We start from the raw sequence: 15,807 nt of genomic DNA on the forward strand, positions 1-15,807 counted from the left end.
AGTTGGCAGGTATACAACTGCCGATTCCCAACTTTGTTCATTGTCTTCCAGATGGATCAGGCTGCAAGCAATCCCATGCTACTCTAACATTGAAATGATCGAGCAAAAGTAATTACCTAACACCACCATGCATGGCCTGGGACATATGATTGGATTGCATACATACTAGATTGAGAATATAGAACAATGTCAATCTTGAGTTGAGCGCAAGGGACTGCTGGCAGTCTGTCTGCACTGCATGCAGGCTTCAGCCCCGCACCCACTAAGCAAAAGTTGTGCCAACATTCTCCAGCTGCACTATGGAGACATTGTCTGCTCTTGTCCCTAAAGGCTAGGACACAATAGGGGGCATCAAGCTACAATCTCCACCATCATGTGAATTGTTCTCTAAAAAAAATTCCTTATAGACTTAATTATTCCTTATATTATATTCCTTCCAACCAAACCAACTAAGAGGGTCCCCAATAGGGTTCTTCAATCCCGCCATCCCGGACAAAATTTTCCCCCAATCCCGTAATCCCGACTGCTGTTTTAGCCCAATCCCGATCCCGGCCAGGTCATAATTTGAGCACTGGTCTTTGGTCACCGAGAAATTAGCTGTAAGATTATTTCTTCTATTTCTTTCCACCATAACGACGACATCGTTCATTTAAGACGTTTTAAAAGTTTCCGCGAATCACGTCAGTCAATAAGTCAGTTTGCAATTTCTTTTAGAGCTGATTCTTTTTCCTTTTTTTTTTCTCTCACGTTGATCCTTGGAAAACTTTTCAGTCAGAGATAATGGCCATCAAAGTCTGAAGAGCATTGCTACTTACGTACCACAACGTAGGACTGCAACAGATATTTGAAAAGATGACAGGCCAAACACGACTCTCGCTGGTTGCTTAATGTACCTTACACTTCTGAATTAAGTGCTTAATTTTCTGAGTACGTTTTAGAGATTTTCCTTTTCGATCAAAATGTGGTGTCCACTTTTTGATTTTGATCATGAAGGAAACTACTCAAATTTACCAAATGGAGATTTTCTTATTATTCACGGGAGCCGTTTGAATTAGTTCCTTTATGCCGTTGTGTACGCTAGCTCTGTGGCATTTGTTTGGGCTTATCAGCTCAAGTTAACTGCAAGGTCTCAGGGAGCACTGACGAAATTTTATCTGTAAAGACATAAAACCCATAATGAATTTCTTTTCTCTTCCAGCACGGTGACAACCAGGTTTTCATTAATATTGAGCATTTTCCACACTGGACCTCCCGGATCTCGTTTCTTTAGAGTAACATTTCCCGCATCCCCCTTCGTAAAAGCGTCAGATCCCACGTCCCGTCCCTAATTCTAATCCCGAATATCGTCGCTCTTTTCCGCTAAAATCCCGAATCCCGACCTTACAAAAAGCCAAACCCGGATCCCGAAAAACCTATTGGGGACCCTCAACTAAATATCATTACAGAAACTTGAAGGGTCAGAAAGAAAAGACATAATTTTACAATATAGGGGCCCTGTGATTTGGAATTTCATTAACAAGTTCCAGACAGCTTCAAGAGCTTTAAGACATTGACTCGTTCTTTTTCTTTTACCAAGGAGGCACACATGATCTATTTTTTATAACTTCTAATAAAATAATAATTATTATAATTTGTTGTTTCTACATTTTCACTATCTTGAGAAATCAATTTTTTTTGTACATTGTATTCAGTTTTAAATATCAGGTCTACATCAGGCTGCCCATAGTCTTACATCTATACTTCATCAAATAAAGTATGTATTAGGCTGTGAGTAGTCTCTCAAAAATCCAAAGGGAATCGAAGAGTGCAAAAAAACTGAGAGAGCACATGCGGCTTGCGGCTTGGGGCTTCGCCTCTCACGTGCATGACTCAAATATCGTGCTCACTCAGTCTTTTGCATTCTTCCCCGTGGATTTTTGAACAAAAGGGTGACTGCTCACAGTCTAAGTATGTAATGTATCATTTTGATAGTAGTATCGGGAACAGGCCACTTGATGTGCGCTACATGGTGGCATATAATTTGCAGGGGTAGAGGTATGAGGGCTCATGGGATAATGACCAATGTGTTTTTATTTGGTCATTTCTATCTTGTCTCTTAAATAAAATTATAAGATCATCATTGTATTTAATCCTATAAGAAACAGTATGATATTTTTTCTCATGAAAACAGTACATCACATTTGACTTTCTACATAGTTATACTCTAGAAGTAGCTGGGCTACTCAATTTGAGCACATATGGATTTGAATACAGTTCTGTTTCGTAGATCAACCTAGGTTGATCAACTCCTCAGTTGATCTCTCCATACACACACATATATAGAGTATAGTTACACTCTATACATTTTCGATGGCAAGTGGTAATTTGCCACATAATAGCCTTGAGTTCAGTCTTCTTTTAGTTCCTGTCTTCATCTGCCTGCACATTGCCCTCTTCTTTTCCGCTTTGACTTGTCAAATGAATATAGCACTTGCTTGGGATACAGCCCTGACTTGTAACAATGTTACTTGAGGTGTTATTTCCCCATGAACACATTTCAAATTTTGTTTCAAATGGTGTAAGTTATACAAAGCAGCTTGTTGTTGGCTGTCTCACCAATGAGTTACTGACGAGTGGTAGCAGTCATCGGAAGCTTTCCAGAGTTAATGAACCTACCCTTTTGTTAAGTCATCTGCACTTTCCTGTGGTCAACTTTCTCTAGGTGGACAAGACTAATAAACTTTGTTAAGGAACTAAACAAGAAAATCAATGAGTAATAACTGCGTTTGACGTAGAGAGAACGCACTCCTAATACAGACTGGAGTTGAGAATGTATAGGACAATCAACAAATGAATGGATCTTGGGACACGTATCTGCTATCCCCCTGCAGATTTTGCAGGGGCGGATGACATCAACACCAACTTGTCAAAGGAGAGAGAGCCTGGGATCGAGATCATTGAATGCATTCCCTAATCTTTAATTAATACTAGTATTTTCAGGTAATTAAAGTTGTATATGCTGAACATCCAATCTCACTTCAATCTCTGGTTTCTCTACAATTCAGCTAGTAACTAGTTGCAAGTGAGAAAACATTGCACCGAACCTCTCTCTCATTATAATTTTGAGGGTCACTGTTGGTTTAAGCTATCATTATGGCTGAACTGTGGCTCTTACAGTTTGGCCAAAATCTTCAGTTTATCAATGGTTGAAATGTAATGGTATGCATGAATCAAACGGAAATTCTCTGGAACAAACAGATAACATTTGGAGGTACTCCAAATTTCAGGTTGGAAATGGAAATTCCCGTTCCATCTACTCACAATTTCCATTTCATTTTGTCGTCTTCTTGCACGTTTTTTGATTACCAATGAGATTGCAAGTTTGGAATGACCAGGAAAAAGAGTCTTTCCATTTGACATGGAACGTTTCTGAAATTTTCACCAAAAGAGTTTCGGCCAAATGGTGAATATTGGTGAAATGATTCACTCATTGGTCTACTTGTTCATTTGCATGAATATCTTGATGGGATAGCCCCTGCGCCGGTAGACAAAGTGAGCTGATGAGAACATTAAGAATGGAACAAGGACTTCCCTATTCTTCTTATCAGCAAATTATCTTTTGTGCTGCGAAGATACTTGTGAAAATAACCAAACAGACCCTAATTAGATGGATAGATGGTTATCAAACCAGGGCAAGGATACGGCTTCAAGTGCTCCGCAAATGCTTTTATTTCCTCAGCCATTGTATCCTGTGAAAAAAAAAAATAACACCTCTTGTCAGTTTTTACACCTTTGTTGTTCTTTCAACTTTAACAGTGTTAAAGATAAAGAGTGCCCATTATTTATCCTTCAGAAATGATCACAGCACAAGGCGGCAGTAGGGCCAAGTATTCAAACATCAGAAACAAATATTTTAACTTGAAAAGCTGAAGGGTAGAACTTACGGGGCTGCCATGAAAAACCTCCCTTAGCTTAACTTAGCTTAATGATGTCCATCGATACAATGATGGTTAGCTTCAGTCATTAAAGACATCAGTTCTTTGGTGCGAGGTTAGCCTTATTGTTTCTGTTTCTCACCAGAGCCCAATAGTAATCAGAGAGGAAGGGAGGAACTCCAGAAATTTAGATTTCAATTTTGGCATCTTATCTGATTGACCACGATGCATCCTTCCCAAAACATCATTAGATATAATATGACAGAGGAAGAAACAGACCAGTTTTGAATTAGTTGTTTTAAGGAGCCGGGTTAGTTTTCTAATTAAAAGAAACTGTGGCGCTGCATTGATAGGGGAGTGGAAATGAATGTTCATGGTTTTAACAACAGAACTGATAAGCTAATTTGGCCACTGTAAAGAGATTAGAGTGCAACATTTCAAGCGTCAGCCTTTGTCAGAGCGAATAAAGATTCACTTGTGATTTGCTCTGACAAAGGCCTAATGCTCGAAGCACCAGCACTTGAATCTCTTTATGGTCGACAAATTACCTTTATCAACTCAGCTAACAAAACCAAACATATTAGTTGTTTTAGTCTGTAACAGTTCACCTGTTGAACAGTGGTCATGAGACTGATCTCCACAAGATAGGAATCTGAAATAGGTTGGCGGGCAGACTGTGGATCATTCGCACTCTCAACCTATGAAATGTGCAGGAAACAAAAACAAAAAAACAATTTAAACTTATGATAACCTATACTCCTTTACAACAATGACAACTTTATTTTCTTAAGGACAGTGCCTCTATTTGCTACTTCTCATATATAATATACTGCGCTTCTCAAAATGTTTTATCCATTGCTTTGCACTTCGTTTGCAATAAAAACCTATGATCATAGGCAAGATAATTTTCCATATTTATCAGAAAACAAAGTACAAAGTAGCGGATAAAACATTGGAGCAATGTCTCCTGAAGGAATGAAGGCCACGTGCAAAACTACAGTGAATCTGAACTAAAAAAACAAAAAGCGAGCTGGAAATAATTCATTTATTTGGGTTGGTTATGCTTTCAGCCCTTCAATAGTAAGACCCTTCTCCAAAATGGCAGCAACAGATTTGAATGAGTTAAAATTGAACTGAATGAAAAACTGATACCAGCACTGGAAAGAGCACCTTTACTTTAGTAACCTTGCAAACTTTCAGCATATTAGGTGTTACATCAGCTTAGGACATGTAAGATGAAATTTGACAAATTTACAGACGGTTGTATGACTGGGGGTATACGTCATACCCCCACTCATACAAATGTCTGTAAATTTTTCATTTTTCAACTTACATTTTCTCAGCTGATATTACACCTGATATGCTGAAACTTTGCAGGGTTACTAAAGTAAAAGTGCTCTTTCTAGACTGCACTGGCATACGTTTTTAATTTTAACTTATGTGAATTTTCGGCCGCCATTTTGGAGAAGGGTCTATTCTAAATCTCTCTAATAACTAGGTAATATATACTTACTCTACACACTTGGCTAACGGTGATCCGCATGTGCCCCTTGACAAAATAATATCCCTTTATGACAAACACACTCTCGTATCTGAAGTAGCAGAAAAAAAATCCAGTATTAATAATGGTAGCTTAATCATTATTTCAGTACAGATATGTTATCAAGATTGGTGTTCTGAAACAGATTTTTGAAGATAATCATGATAGATCAAGAACTAACTTGAATCCAAGTTCTTTGAGGAATGTTGTCAGATTATCACTTGTGGACACCTCTACACAACTGCGCAACAGAGTGCTGCGACTTTTATCCCCCATCTCACTTTGGCCAACATATCGTAGCTGCCTAAGAATAAAAACAACACAAAATAAAATTTAATAAACAGCTTCACTAAATATTGATGTGCATGAAAAATATCAATAAAGCCTTGTGACAAAGGAACAGTCTATCCAGTGACACATGGAATTCATAAACAGATTCAAAAAACCTCATTACCAAACTCACCAGGGTGCTTTTGGGTCATCCAGAGAATGTCTAACTCTCAGAGAAATACTGTTGCTTGGATTGCCTTAAAAAGCCAGAAAATAATAATAAATAAGAACTTACCATTTTGACAAATTTTAGTAAGGAGATAAATTTTGTTACACCATGTCTAAACTTCAGTCTCTCAATAATATTATCAACTTTTGAAGGTCCTAAACTTTGGATGCATATAGCATGTTTAACTTAAATATTGCTGTGCCAAGTAATTAATCACCTTTATCACCATTTTCCAGCTGATTTAGAATGTCTACTATTAAAGTTACTGGCTTGCATAAGTGACCTCCCTATCCTGATTTGGACAGTGCATTATTAATATCAAATTTATTGATTTCAGGTAAAATACTAATATTAGTACTCACTCAGCTGATAATTTGCTTTTAAAGTAAACAAAAATCCCACCACCACCACCACCACCACCACCACCATCATCATCATCATCATCATTATTATCACAAACAGCAACCAAAATGTTCAAGCTTATTAGACTAGAGAGCAAAAATTTTTTGACTTATGAGGTTATATTATCTTAGGTCATAAGTTTAGTTTCCCGAGTTTGGAAAAAATTTACCATCTCTGTAATTTCGAGCACCAACTTGTACCAAGGCCATTTTCATTTAATACTCGCAAGTCTCAATTATAGGAGTCAATATTGAAAAAGATTAATTAAACCCCTAGTGAAAGTGAAGTAAAACCCTCCCAAACAAAATTAATCTTATTTATTGTGAGGATGAACACACGTTGTAGTAGAGCATGAGTTAAACTAGAGGCGTTTACCAAGTGTAAAGACCATTTCACGATCCGCAAACGTCGCAACTTGTTTTGATGCACCATCACAGAGTCCCCTAAGTCTATGAAGTAAAGTGTTCACAGAATCTTTTCCTACGCTTCCTTGCAAAAAGTACTCAAGTTGATTTTGCCTTCCAACCACCGCCATTTTCTTTTTCAAAACTTCGGATTTCCGAAGATTTACGACGACCTACCGACTATGTGCCGAAAAAAAATGTAGTTTCATGCCTGAATTCAAGGTACGTCATCCATCTTCCAAGTTAAAGCAACGCTTCAAAATTTATTTTTTGACACTTTAGAGATCATTTGAAGAGACAAATTGAAGTTTAAAGAACAATCTTAAAATTTCCGATTCTGTCGAGAAGTTCTCGTCTATTCGGAAAATGGCGTAGGCCTGGAGAACCCGCTCCCATGACACTTTGCGTGACTACAATAGTTTGTGAAAGAGAGTAGTGGATTACAGAGGACGCCATCCATCGAGGAACTGACGGAACCCCAAGACCTTTCGTGGGAAACACCACCAAGTAGCGAGGGCCCTAGAGGCTGTAACCATCAGCAACATGACCACGACTGAAGAACCACAAGTCGAGGAAAAACAACCAGTAGATAAGAAAGTTGTTGGTGAGTATCTCTGTGCGTAGAAAACTTCGTTGCATTGCAGGTTGAAAGCGACATCGCGAACATGTGCGCTGTAATAGCGTGAATATGAATTGTTAATGTATATTGTCACGATAGGTTTTCCGGCCACATGGCATGTCCTTATTGCTTAGATTTTCTTTCTTTTGCTACTTTGACGCTCACTTTTTCGTTTGATCGATTTGTTTGCATGTCTGACGTGGCTTTCTGATTTTTCTAGCCAGCAAAGTGACGGGTACGGTGAAGTGGTTCAACGTAAAGAATGGTTATGGCTTTATCAACAGGTTAGTTGAGATCGGTTTGTTGTTTTCCGCCCTCTTTTGCCTTGATTGACTCCAATTTGGTGTTCTTGCACCGTTGTTCATATGTTTTTCCATCAAACCACATTTGAAATACGCGTTCGGCTTGGTGATGGCGAAAGCAAGGCGAGCAAATTTTCCGTTTCACTCTAGCGGACCACGCTGTACTTAATTTGCATATTTGAATTTGTCATCAAAATCCTGATCTTTCGTTTTGCTTTTCTTTACTGTAGAGATGACAACAAGGAGGATATATTTGTTCATCAGGTAGGTTGTTCAATCGCTGTACATGTAGAAATTTTTTTCTAAGCACACGTGTGAATTATTGCACGTTATAGTACGCTAATATTTAAACTTTGATATGATTTGTGGCCAGTTCGGACAATACTTTAAATTTTTTGTTGAACGAGATCATAATTAAAAAGGGAAAACTTGTATTGATCTCTGTAAGTCTGATTACATTTGTTTTTTTGTCACTGAAGTTTTTCTCTTTTACCTTTAAATTTGCTTGCAGACATGCTCATCTCATGTGCTCTTGAAGTGACCTTTAAAATTATATTTGTTTAATATCACTTACTCGGAATCCATACATTTTCTAGAAGCAAATATCCTTCTCATCTAGAACGATCTGTTATCTGAATGAAGTTGTAGTGGGTATGGAATGTTTGATAGTATTTTAAATACCAATAAATTAATTTTCCTGAAGAACATAATTATTCAAGATAGTTGTATACTTTAGTTACATGGTGTAACTTACATTTTCTTCAAGAAAATAGGATAAATGACTCGTGTTTTTGTAAGTTTAAGGACCTCTTAACATAATATAATCTTCATACTTATGAATAACAGAAGCCAGCCCAAAATAGGAAAAAAAAAACAGTTAATGCTGTTTGAACACCTGGTATAGGTTAATGGGATTTTTCACACTCATGTCTTCTCTGATCCCAAAGTTAACTGTCGTAGCAACTTTGCCATTCTTATTGGTATCAAATTTTCAAGGATTAATACGTCATCAGGCTTTTAGCTGATAATTTTCTGTTCCTGTCTAGTTGACAATGCATTGACACAGTAAAAAGTTACAGCTGCTGGTGACACTGGACTTAAAAGAGCTCGTGTGACTCTTGAAAACAATCAAGTTTTAAAGATTTTACTGGTTGTATCTAGAAAAATTAAGGGCAAGGAAATTGAGATTGTGATAAGCAATTCCGTTTTCTTAGCCAGGCTCTTTTTAATTGTGATATTCTGACCAGGGATCCATGCCAAGACTGCTTGCATACATTCTGTTTTCTTACTGGGCAATCCTATTTAGCACAATCCTTTATTGGCACAAACTCTGGATATTTTCTTTCCATCTTCTGTAACGGTGGTTTGGCTGGCTTTTCATTGCTATCTGTCACAGCAAAGTAAATACGTTTGGAAAATAGGCCCATGAAATGGCTAGTGTAGTGGATAAGCTTTTGTCCACATGATATCCTTTCATTCAGCAACAACAACTTTATCCATGTAAACAAACATTCACGGGAGACACTTAGAACCCACAGAGAGCTTTTGAGATATTCGGGGCAGGTTCAAGGAAGACAACTATATTGAAATACATGTAAAATAATAAAAAAGAGGTATTGTTGGTAGCTCTAGAAAGCAATTTGGGTTTAATCAGTTTGATTTTCTCAATTGGGTTTTTATAGTGTACAGGATTATGGCAATTTAGGAAAGCCAGAGTTTGAATTTTCCAAGTTGTTTTTGGTAGTTGTCATTTTTAGGGTTATTAAATTGGATAGACTCCAATACTGCCACTGTGTATAGAAAAAAATGACCTATACATGTAAATTATGTAAATGAATTTAAACTGCTGTTAGTAAAAGTTGTGAACATCCCAAACTCACCTTAGTGAATCAATTTTATTTTTAAAAGGAGTCAATATCCTTATTTTGGTTGTTTAGGTCAGAGTTCTTGGAAATGATAACAAATACTCAGAATATGTTCTCAAAAAGTGCCCTCAGTTTTTTTGTATCTGAGTGTGCAAAACTATTTTGGTATCAAACAGAACATTTTGTCATCATCACACACTTTGGCACACGTGATTGTCAACCAGAGCAAGTTGATTTATGGACATGTATAAAATCCTTGTGCTCGGTTCATCCGACATTTTTATTGGGTAAAACCCGATGTATTGCTGAAAAAATTTGTTGGTTTCATGGGGCGATCAAATTTTCAAACCCAAAAGATTCTGTCAGAGTTCTTGTGCACACTGACTATAATGCTTTTAACAACTTCAATTTACAGACTGCCATCGCAAAGAACAATCCTAAAAAGTACTTGCGCAGTGTTGGAGATGGGGAGACCGTCGAGTTTGACGTTGTATCTGGAGCAAAGGTTTGTAACTTGTCGTAGATTCATCTTTGGGGAACTTAAGCAATGACGATGGCAACGACAATGGTGCAAAACAATCGCCCTCCACAAGCGTTTCAAATTGCTGTCCTCTGTAAAACAGCGACACAAAATTACCAAATTCAAGGTTTTGTAGAGAACATGAGCATACAACGGTGAATTTTTCATTCTCTTTTTTAACTTGAATGCCACGCCTACCAATTTGGTTCCTGGGTAGTTCACTGTGTTTGAACAAGTTGGATGAGTTGAAATAATCACAAAGTAGCACAGATTAAAAGAAGTTAATTTCTTGAGTGGCATTTCATAAATAATAATAAATTTACTGTTTGTGAGAAATAGATGGTTCCACATTGTATCAGGCATGTGAAATTGCTCCACTAAAAAAGACACACGTGGTGAGGCACTCTTCGAAAGCAGACCTGTGTTATTGTCCCAGTCACATGCAAACAATAAGGCCCACTCAATCTGGCAATATTTGAATGGGGCTTTCGTGTTGAAGTGGATCTAAAGTTTTCTGTCCACATTGACATTTCTACATCATTTTTGCTGTCATGGAATTTTGACAAAGACAGAACCTTCTTCCAAAAATTTTGGCATTCCAACGACACTTGAAACAACATTTTCAGTCGCCAGAAATGGTTTGAAAATAATGAATGACATCAGTGTGATGTCATGAATGGTTAAATTTCCAAATATATTCTGTTTTACCCATTAGCACTAGAACAGGGAAATAGAGTTTAAAAATCACCCACTCCAGAGAGTTTCCTTTTAAAAAATAGTGTCCATTTTTGATGTCCCAAAACACTGGTCAAGTGTAGACAGAAGGTCAAAATGGAAAAAAGGGGACTTTTCAAAATTTCTTTATTAGTGTGGACTGGGCCTACACTTCTGACTTGTAAGGAGACACCTTTCCCAAGCAGACACTTTCATTCCCAAGGATGTTCTCTTCTTTATTGGAAATTTGACTGTAATTTGTTTATTTTTATTTCAGGGTCTTGAAGCAGCCAATGTGACAGGACCTGACGGAAACCCCGTTCAAGGAAGCAAGTATGCACGTAAGTAGCAGCCAAAATTATCAAATCAAGATTGCTTGCTGATGCTATTACCCAGACATCCCAGGGTTGTCACAAAGTTTTGAAGTAGGCCCACAGCACTATTGTTGAAGTACATGTACAGCTGTATATGGTGATTTTGCAGCAGAGTAGCTGGCCAAGATGGGGGAAGTAGATGTTGATTTTCACCAGCTGCCAGCTACTTTTGACAACCCTGCATCTTCATTTAGCATACAGTGTAGTGTTTAAGGACGGTGCCTACTATTGTTACTGCGCATATGCTGTGCGCATCTCGTGATACTCGGGTTTCCTATGAGTGGTGGCTACTATTACAGGGATATTTTTGCGTGGTTTAAAACTATGCATAGAAAGCAGAACTTAGCAAGTGCTTTTGGTATCCAAACAGAAAATTGGGGTAGCCATGCATTTTTCAGAGATAATAAAGCTTCAATGTGGAAAAAAAGGCCATACATTGCTTTGTATTTTACTGCTTTTAGAATAATTGTTGCTTAATTATCTTTACAAAATGCATGGTTACCCCCAATTTTCTTTTTGGATTTCCATAGCCCTTGCTAAGAACTGCTTTTCCCGCATAGTCATAAACCACAAAAAAATACTTTGGTATTAGTAGGCACCATCCTTAATGAGCTAAAAATAGGTCTGGTTCAAGTATGTCTGACAAGCGGTTAGAAATGTTAGGTTTTGAAGAAAAATTATGTTGCCAACATGCAGTAACATTTGCACGTGTAGTAACCCTTGCACAGGCAACACAACACCCAAACATAGTTGTAAGAAATCCAATGGGTTGAAGTTTTTTTGAAAAAGTGTCAGGTTTCCACATCGCCTGTGTGTCGCCTTGTAATAATAATATTATCACTTCATGCTGGCAAGTTTCTTTTAAGAAAAATTGCGTCGCCTATGCCAGCATAAAAACCTCTTGCAATGCAGCTTAAAGCCAGTTTGCACATGCAATTTTTGAAAATTTTTTGTCGTGATTAAGCGGCAATTTCAGTGCCACTTTATGCAATTGGTAGGATTCTTAGAAATGTTTTTGCAATATTGTGCTGCAATCATGGCCATTTGAAGTTGCGCCCTTGCACAAGAAATATTGCACCAAAGCGTGACAAAAGTTGCATAAAAAATGACATGTGAAAAGAGGCCTTTAGAAAATCAGAAGTCCAGGCAAAGGAGTCAGAGTATTGCATTTTGTGTTGTTGACATGTTTTGTCTTCAAGTGCAACAGTTACTGCAGTTTTCCAATCAATTATTTTTTGTCTCTTGCTATTCCTGTTCTGGAATCATGTACTAGAAAAAAAAAACTCAAGTTGCCTGAAAGTGCAACCTGGCCTAAGCCGGTCCATGAAAATGAATTTAGTCCAGGAAAGAATGGTTAATTTGTGATTTCAAAAATTTTTTCCTTCTTCTTTTCAATACTTTTGCTGACAGCGGACCGTAGAAGAAATTACTATCGTTACTACAGAGATAATCGTCGTGGAAGACGCCGCCCCCGAGGAAGACCTAACTCCGCTACGAACGGTGAAGTAAAATCTGGGGACGAGAACAAGGAAGAAGGAGATTCAGGTGATCAGCGGGAACGAAATGACAACGAGGAAAGGCCACGCCGCAGGCGCCAGTATGGCAGACCACCCCCATGGGCCAGGCGTCGCCGCCGCCCGCCACCCCCTAGGGATGAGTCAGGGGATCAGTCTGAGGAAGGGGGAAGGGGTGAAGAGCAGAGAGAAGAGTCAGGTGATGGAGAGGAGAGGAGGCGACCCCGCCGCAGGCGTCGTCCAAGGTACGTTATTGATGTGACATCTCCATGTTTGGTAGGGGCTGCTAAGCCCATAAGACATCACAGATCCTCTGGATACTGTGCTGAGAAGAAAACTTGTGTGCTTGCAAGTAGTGATTGGTTGATGATTGTAGACATCATTTAGTACTTCATCAGGACATTTTCAGTTTTGACACCTTTGTAACTGTGCCGCGATGACTTCTTGGCACAGAGCATTTCAGAAATCGAAAGGTCAAGATATAGGTGCTTGTACTTTCTCAAAACCACGGATTGTTGTTAATGTTCAAACTGTTTTCAGACGCAGATCTGATCAAGAACGCCCTGAAGGCGAGGAACAGGAAGAACAAGGCGAGCAGGATCAGGAGGGGGAAGGTGGAGAAGAGGTAAGTAACACATTGATCAATGTTAATTTTCTCCTTACATGATCAATACATTATCAAGAATACGGGTGATGAGAATAATGCAAGTCATCTACTAGAGCTGGGCATAGCAGAATTGCAAAATACATTGGCGTCAATTGTGCACCACTGCATCAATTGTGGTTCATGGTTCTAATCAGAGAAAGCTATCTTTCCATTGCAAAAACAAAAAGGTTACATGAATGAATGAAAGTTTTGAATGTGATTACACTTAAAATCCTTTTGCAGTTGTTTGACTAGAAAGCTGAAAGAGATACCCTTCAAAGTCGACCTTGCATTGTCAGTAGCAACTTATAAAATACGATATTTCAAAACAATGTTAATTTTTACGTCCCTATAATCTTTAACTTCTCCTTGGAGGTATTTCCAAGGAGATGAGTGAAGAGATTAATAAATCGGCAACTTAAGAATTTATAGCTTTTTTATTGATAGAGTGGTTTTCAATCGAGTGTCGTAACAACAGAAGTAAAAAGCGCAATGAACCAATCAGAATTCAGAACAAATACATGTAACCGACGGCAAGCGCGGGAAAACGCGTGCGAACAAGTCATAATTGTTTTTAATTTTGCGTCTCATTGGTTAAAATAGTGGCACGAGTTTGTCAGCCAATCACAGAGCCTAGTAAAGCAAAACCAAAGCAAACTTGCAATTACTTTCAACACTCAATTGAAAACTGCCCTATATAATGTATAGGTATTGTTTGAACTTGTGCAAGAGACATGTATGAAATTCCACATACGAAATTTAGACTGGGTCAAACGCACATTCCAGGAAATTGAACCTGGCCTTTCTTGTTCTTGTTTATAGCGGCCACCTCAGAATCGCCGACGTCGTCGTCGCCCGTACTACCGCAGGTATCCTCGACGCCCTCGCAGAGAGGTAAGATACATTCACTCGCTGCTGTGCTACATTAATGAACCATAAAAGGATGCTTTTGGGTGTAACAGTGGCGTTGAAAGTGCCAGAGCAAAGGTAACTGAGTGTGAATAATTATATCAGAACCCAAGATTGTCACTGGTGATTACAAAAGGTTTCTTATAACTTAGAGGGGACGTGCCGCGGTGACTCCGACTTTTTTTGGTGAAAATTAATGGTGCGACAGTACCTTCACTTAGTAAACAAAATTATTCTAGTATACTGAGAGAAAGAACCAAACTGAATTCTTGAATGTAACAACTCATGCTTCTAGGAGTGCGTCTAGGAGTCTCAGAATCAATGCTTTTGTATTTTTGTTCTTCTTCCTTTCCTTGAGCCCGCCTCGAATAGCTTCATAGCTACCTGCGGGTTCTCAACGCTTTGTATGTAATTTTATGATTCATTCAATAGAGCGGTTTTCAATCGAATGTCGGAAAGCCAAAACCAAAGCAATTACTCTGGCCAATCACAACAGGTGCAAACAGCGCAATGAGCCAATCAGAATTCAAAGCAAATACATGTAACTGGGCGTCAAGCGCGGGAAAACACGTGCGAGCGAGGCACGATTGGTTTTGGTTTAACATCTTATTGGTTGAGAAAGTGGCGCGAGTTTTATCAACCAATCACAGAGCGTAGTAATGCAAAACCAAAGCAAAAACGCAATTACTTTCAACACTCAATTGAAAACCGCTCTAAAGTTGTTGTCGTTGTTGTTTTTTGCTTACGAACAGGACGGGGAAAGAGAGAAAGAAGACCATGAATCCAAGCCCGAGAAAGAAGAGGCTGGCAAAGCCGACGGCACCGCGGATTAATAATTAACCATCCAGTGAGGAACGTAGACAGCTATGACCCTCATCTCCATTTAGTAGCTTTTTTTGTCTTGTTTATAATATCAGCAGAGGAAAACACTCAACAGTCAATTTTCGTTGTCATCAAACTAAAGACAGGAACTGAATTTTCGGAGTAGCGCATGTTTTTGTACTGGCCAGTTTATTTCAAATCACTTTTTGTCTGGTTGAAGATGTGCATTCAGCTACAATGTTGTTTGGTTTTCTGTTTTTTTGTGTAGTTTAGTATTGTCTTTGAAAGTGAGGTGGTCATAGTACTGTTGTGACAGATTTGTATCTTTTTCCATCTTTCAGCGGAATTCAAAATATGTGTGAACGATCAATTTTTGTGCCATCTTTTTGCCGTCGGATTAATAAAACCGTCCATGAAAAGATAATTCCTTAGTTTTTGGTGGTAGTCTGCGTGTATTCAGCACCGTTCGCGGTTGGTCTGTCATGTTTAAATAATGGATTGTCAAAACACCGGGCTCGTGGCCAGATCATTTGCCATTATTCCGAATTAAGCAAGAGAGTGGTGAAGTTTCGCGAGATCCGATTCAAAAGCAAGGGAGCCTATGCCCCACACGCTATACATTACTTTGCAAAAATCGCTAATTTCAACGCACTAACCGCGAATTATGCTATTCTGGAGGGTTGTGGTACACAGATTTTCGACCTACTCCACTCCCTCCCCCAGTTTCCGCGCATTATCTCTTAAACCACCAATCATTAATCAC

The 15,807-nt window shown here is 38.6% G+C and overlaps 2 protein-coding genes across 2 annotated transcripts; one reads left to right on the top strand and one right to left on the bottom strand.

Annotated features, from left to right (window-relative positions):
- Positions 1–1,415: 1,415 nt before the first annotated feature.
- Positions 1,416–7,034, bottom strand: LOC146488794 (mediator of RNA polymerase II transcription subunit 18-like). Its single transcript, XM_085113824.1, has 7 exons — positions 6,731–7,034; positions 5,918–5,981; positions 5,636–5,758; positions 5,428–5,506; positions 4,523–4,612; positions 3,682–3,728; positions 1,416–2,711 (listed from the first exon to the last, which is right to left on the bottom strand). The coding sequence occupies exons 1-7, from the start codon at positions 6,888–6,890 to the stop codon at positions 2,663–2,665; spliced, it is 612 nt and encodes a 203-aa protein (XP_084969950.1). The 5' UTR covers positions 6,891–7,034; the 3' UTR covers positions 1,416–2,662.
- A 149-nt stretch (positions 7,035–7,183) lies between these two features.
- On the top strand, positions 7,184–15,468 carry LOC146488795 (uncharacterized). The gene is made up of 9 exons (XM_085113801.1): positions 7,184–7,363; positions 7,599–7,662; positions 7,911–7,944; positions 9,961–10,050; positions 11,057–11,120; positions 12,564–12,912; positions 13,208–13,292; positions 14,136–14,207; positions 14,975–15,468. Exons 1-9 carry the CDS (start codon positions 7,303–7,305, stop codon positions 15,053–15,055), a joined length of 900 nt encoding a protein of 299 aa, XP_084969927.1. The 5' UTR covers positions 7,184–7,302; the 3' UTR covers positions 15,056–15,468.
- Positions 15,469–15,807: the final 339 nt, after the last annotated feature.

The sequence above is a fragment of the Pavona decussata genome, unplaced genomic scaffold (genome assembly GCF_977016875.1).
Source record: "Pavona decussata unplaced genomic scaffold, jaPavDecu1.1 SCAFFOLD_8, whole genome shotgun sequence".
In the NCBI taxonomy this organism is placed as follows: Eukaryota; Metazoa; Cnidaria; class Anthozoa; order Scleractinia; family Agariciidae; genus Pavona; species Pavona decussata.

Excerpts from the sequence above, each read along its gene's own strand:
- LOC146488795 (XM_085113801.1), top strand. The coding sequence starts at position 7,303 with ATGACCACGACTGAAGAACCACAAGTCGAGGAAAAACAACCAGTAGAT. Across the intron at positions 10,051-11,056 it reads ACGTTGTATCTGGAGCAAAG|GGTCTTGAAGCAGCCAATGT; the intron begins GTTTGTAACTTG and ends TTTTTATTTCAG. Across the intron at positions 14,208-14,974 it reads CTCGACGCCCTCGCAGAGAG|GACGGGGAAAGAGAGAAAGA; the intron begins GTAAGATACATT and ends GCTTACGAACAG.
- LOC146488794 (XM_085113824.1), bottom strand. The coding sequence starts at position 6,890 with ATGGCGGTGGTTGGAAGGCAAAATCAACTTGAGTACTTTTTGCAAGGA. Across the intron at positions 5,982-6,730 it reads TGAAATGGTCTTTACACTTG|GCAATCCAAGCAACAGTATT; the intron begins GTAAACGCCTCT and ends TGGCTTTTTAAG. Across the intron at positions 5,759-5,917 it reads GATGACCCAAAAGCACCCTG|GCAGCTACGATATGTTGGCC; the intron begins GTGAGTTTGGTA and ends TTTTATTCTTAG.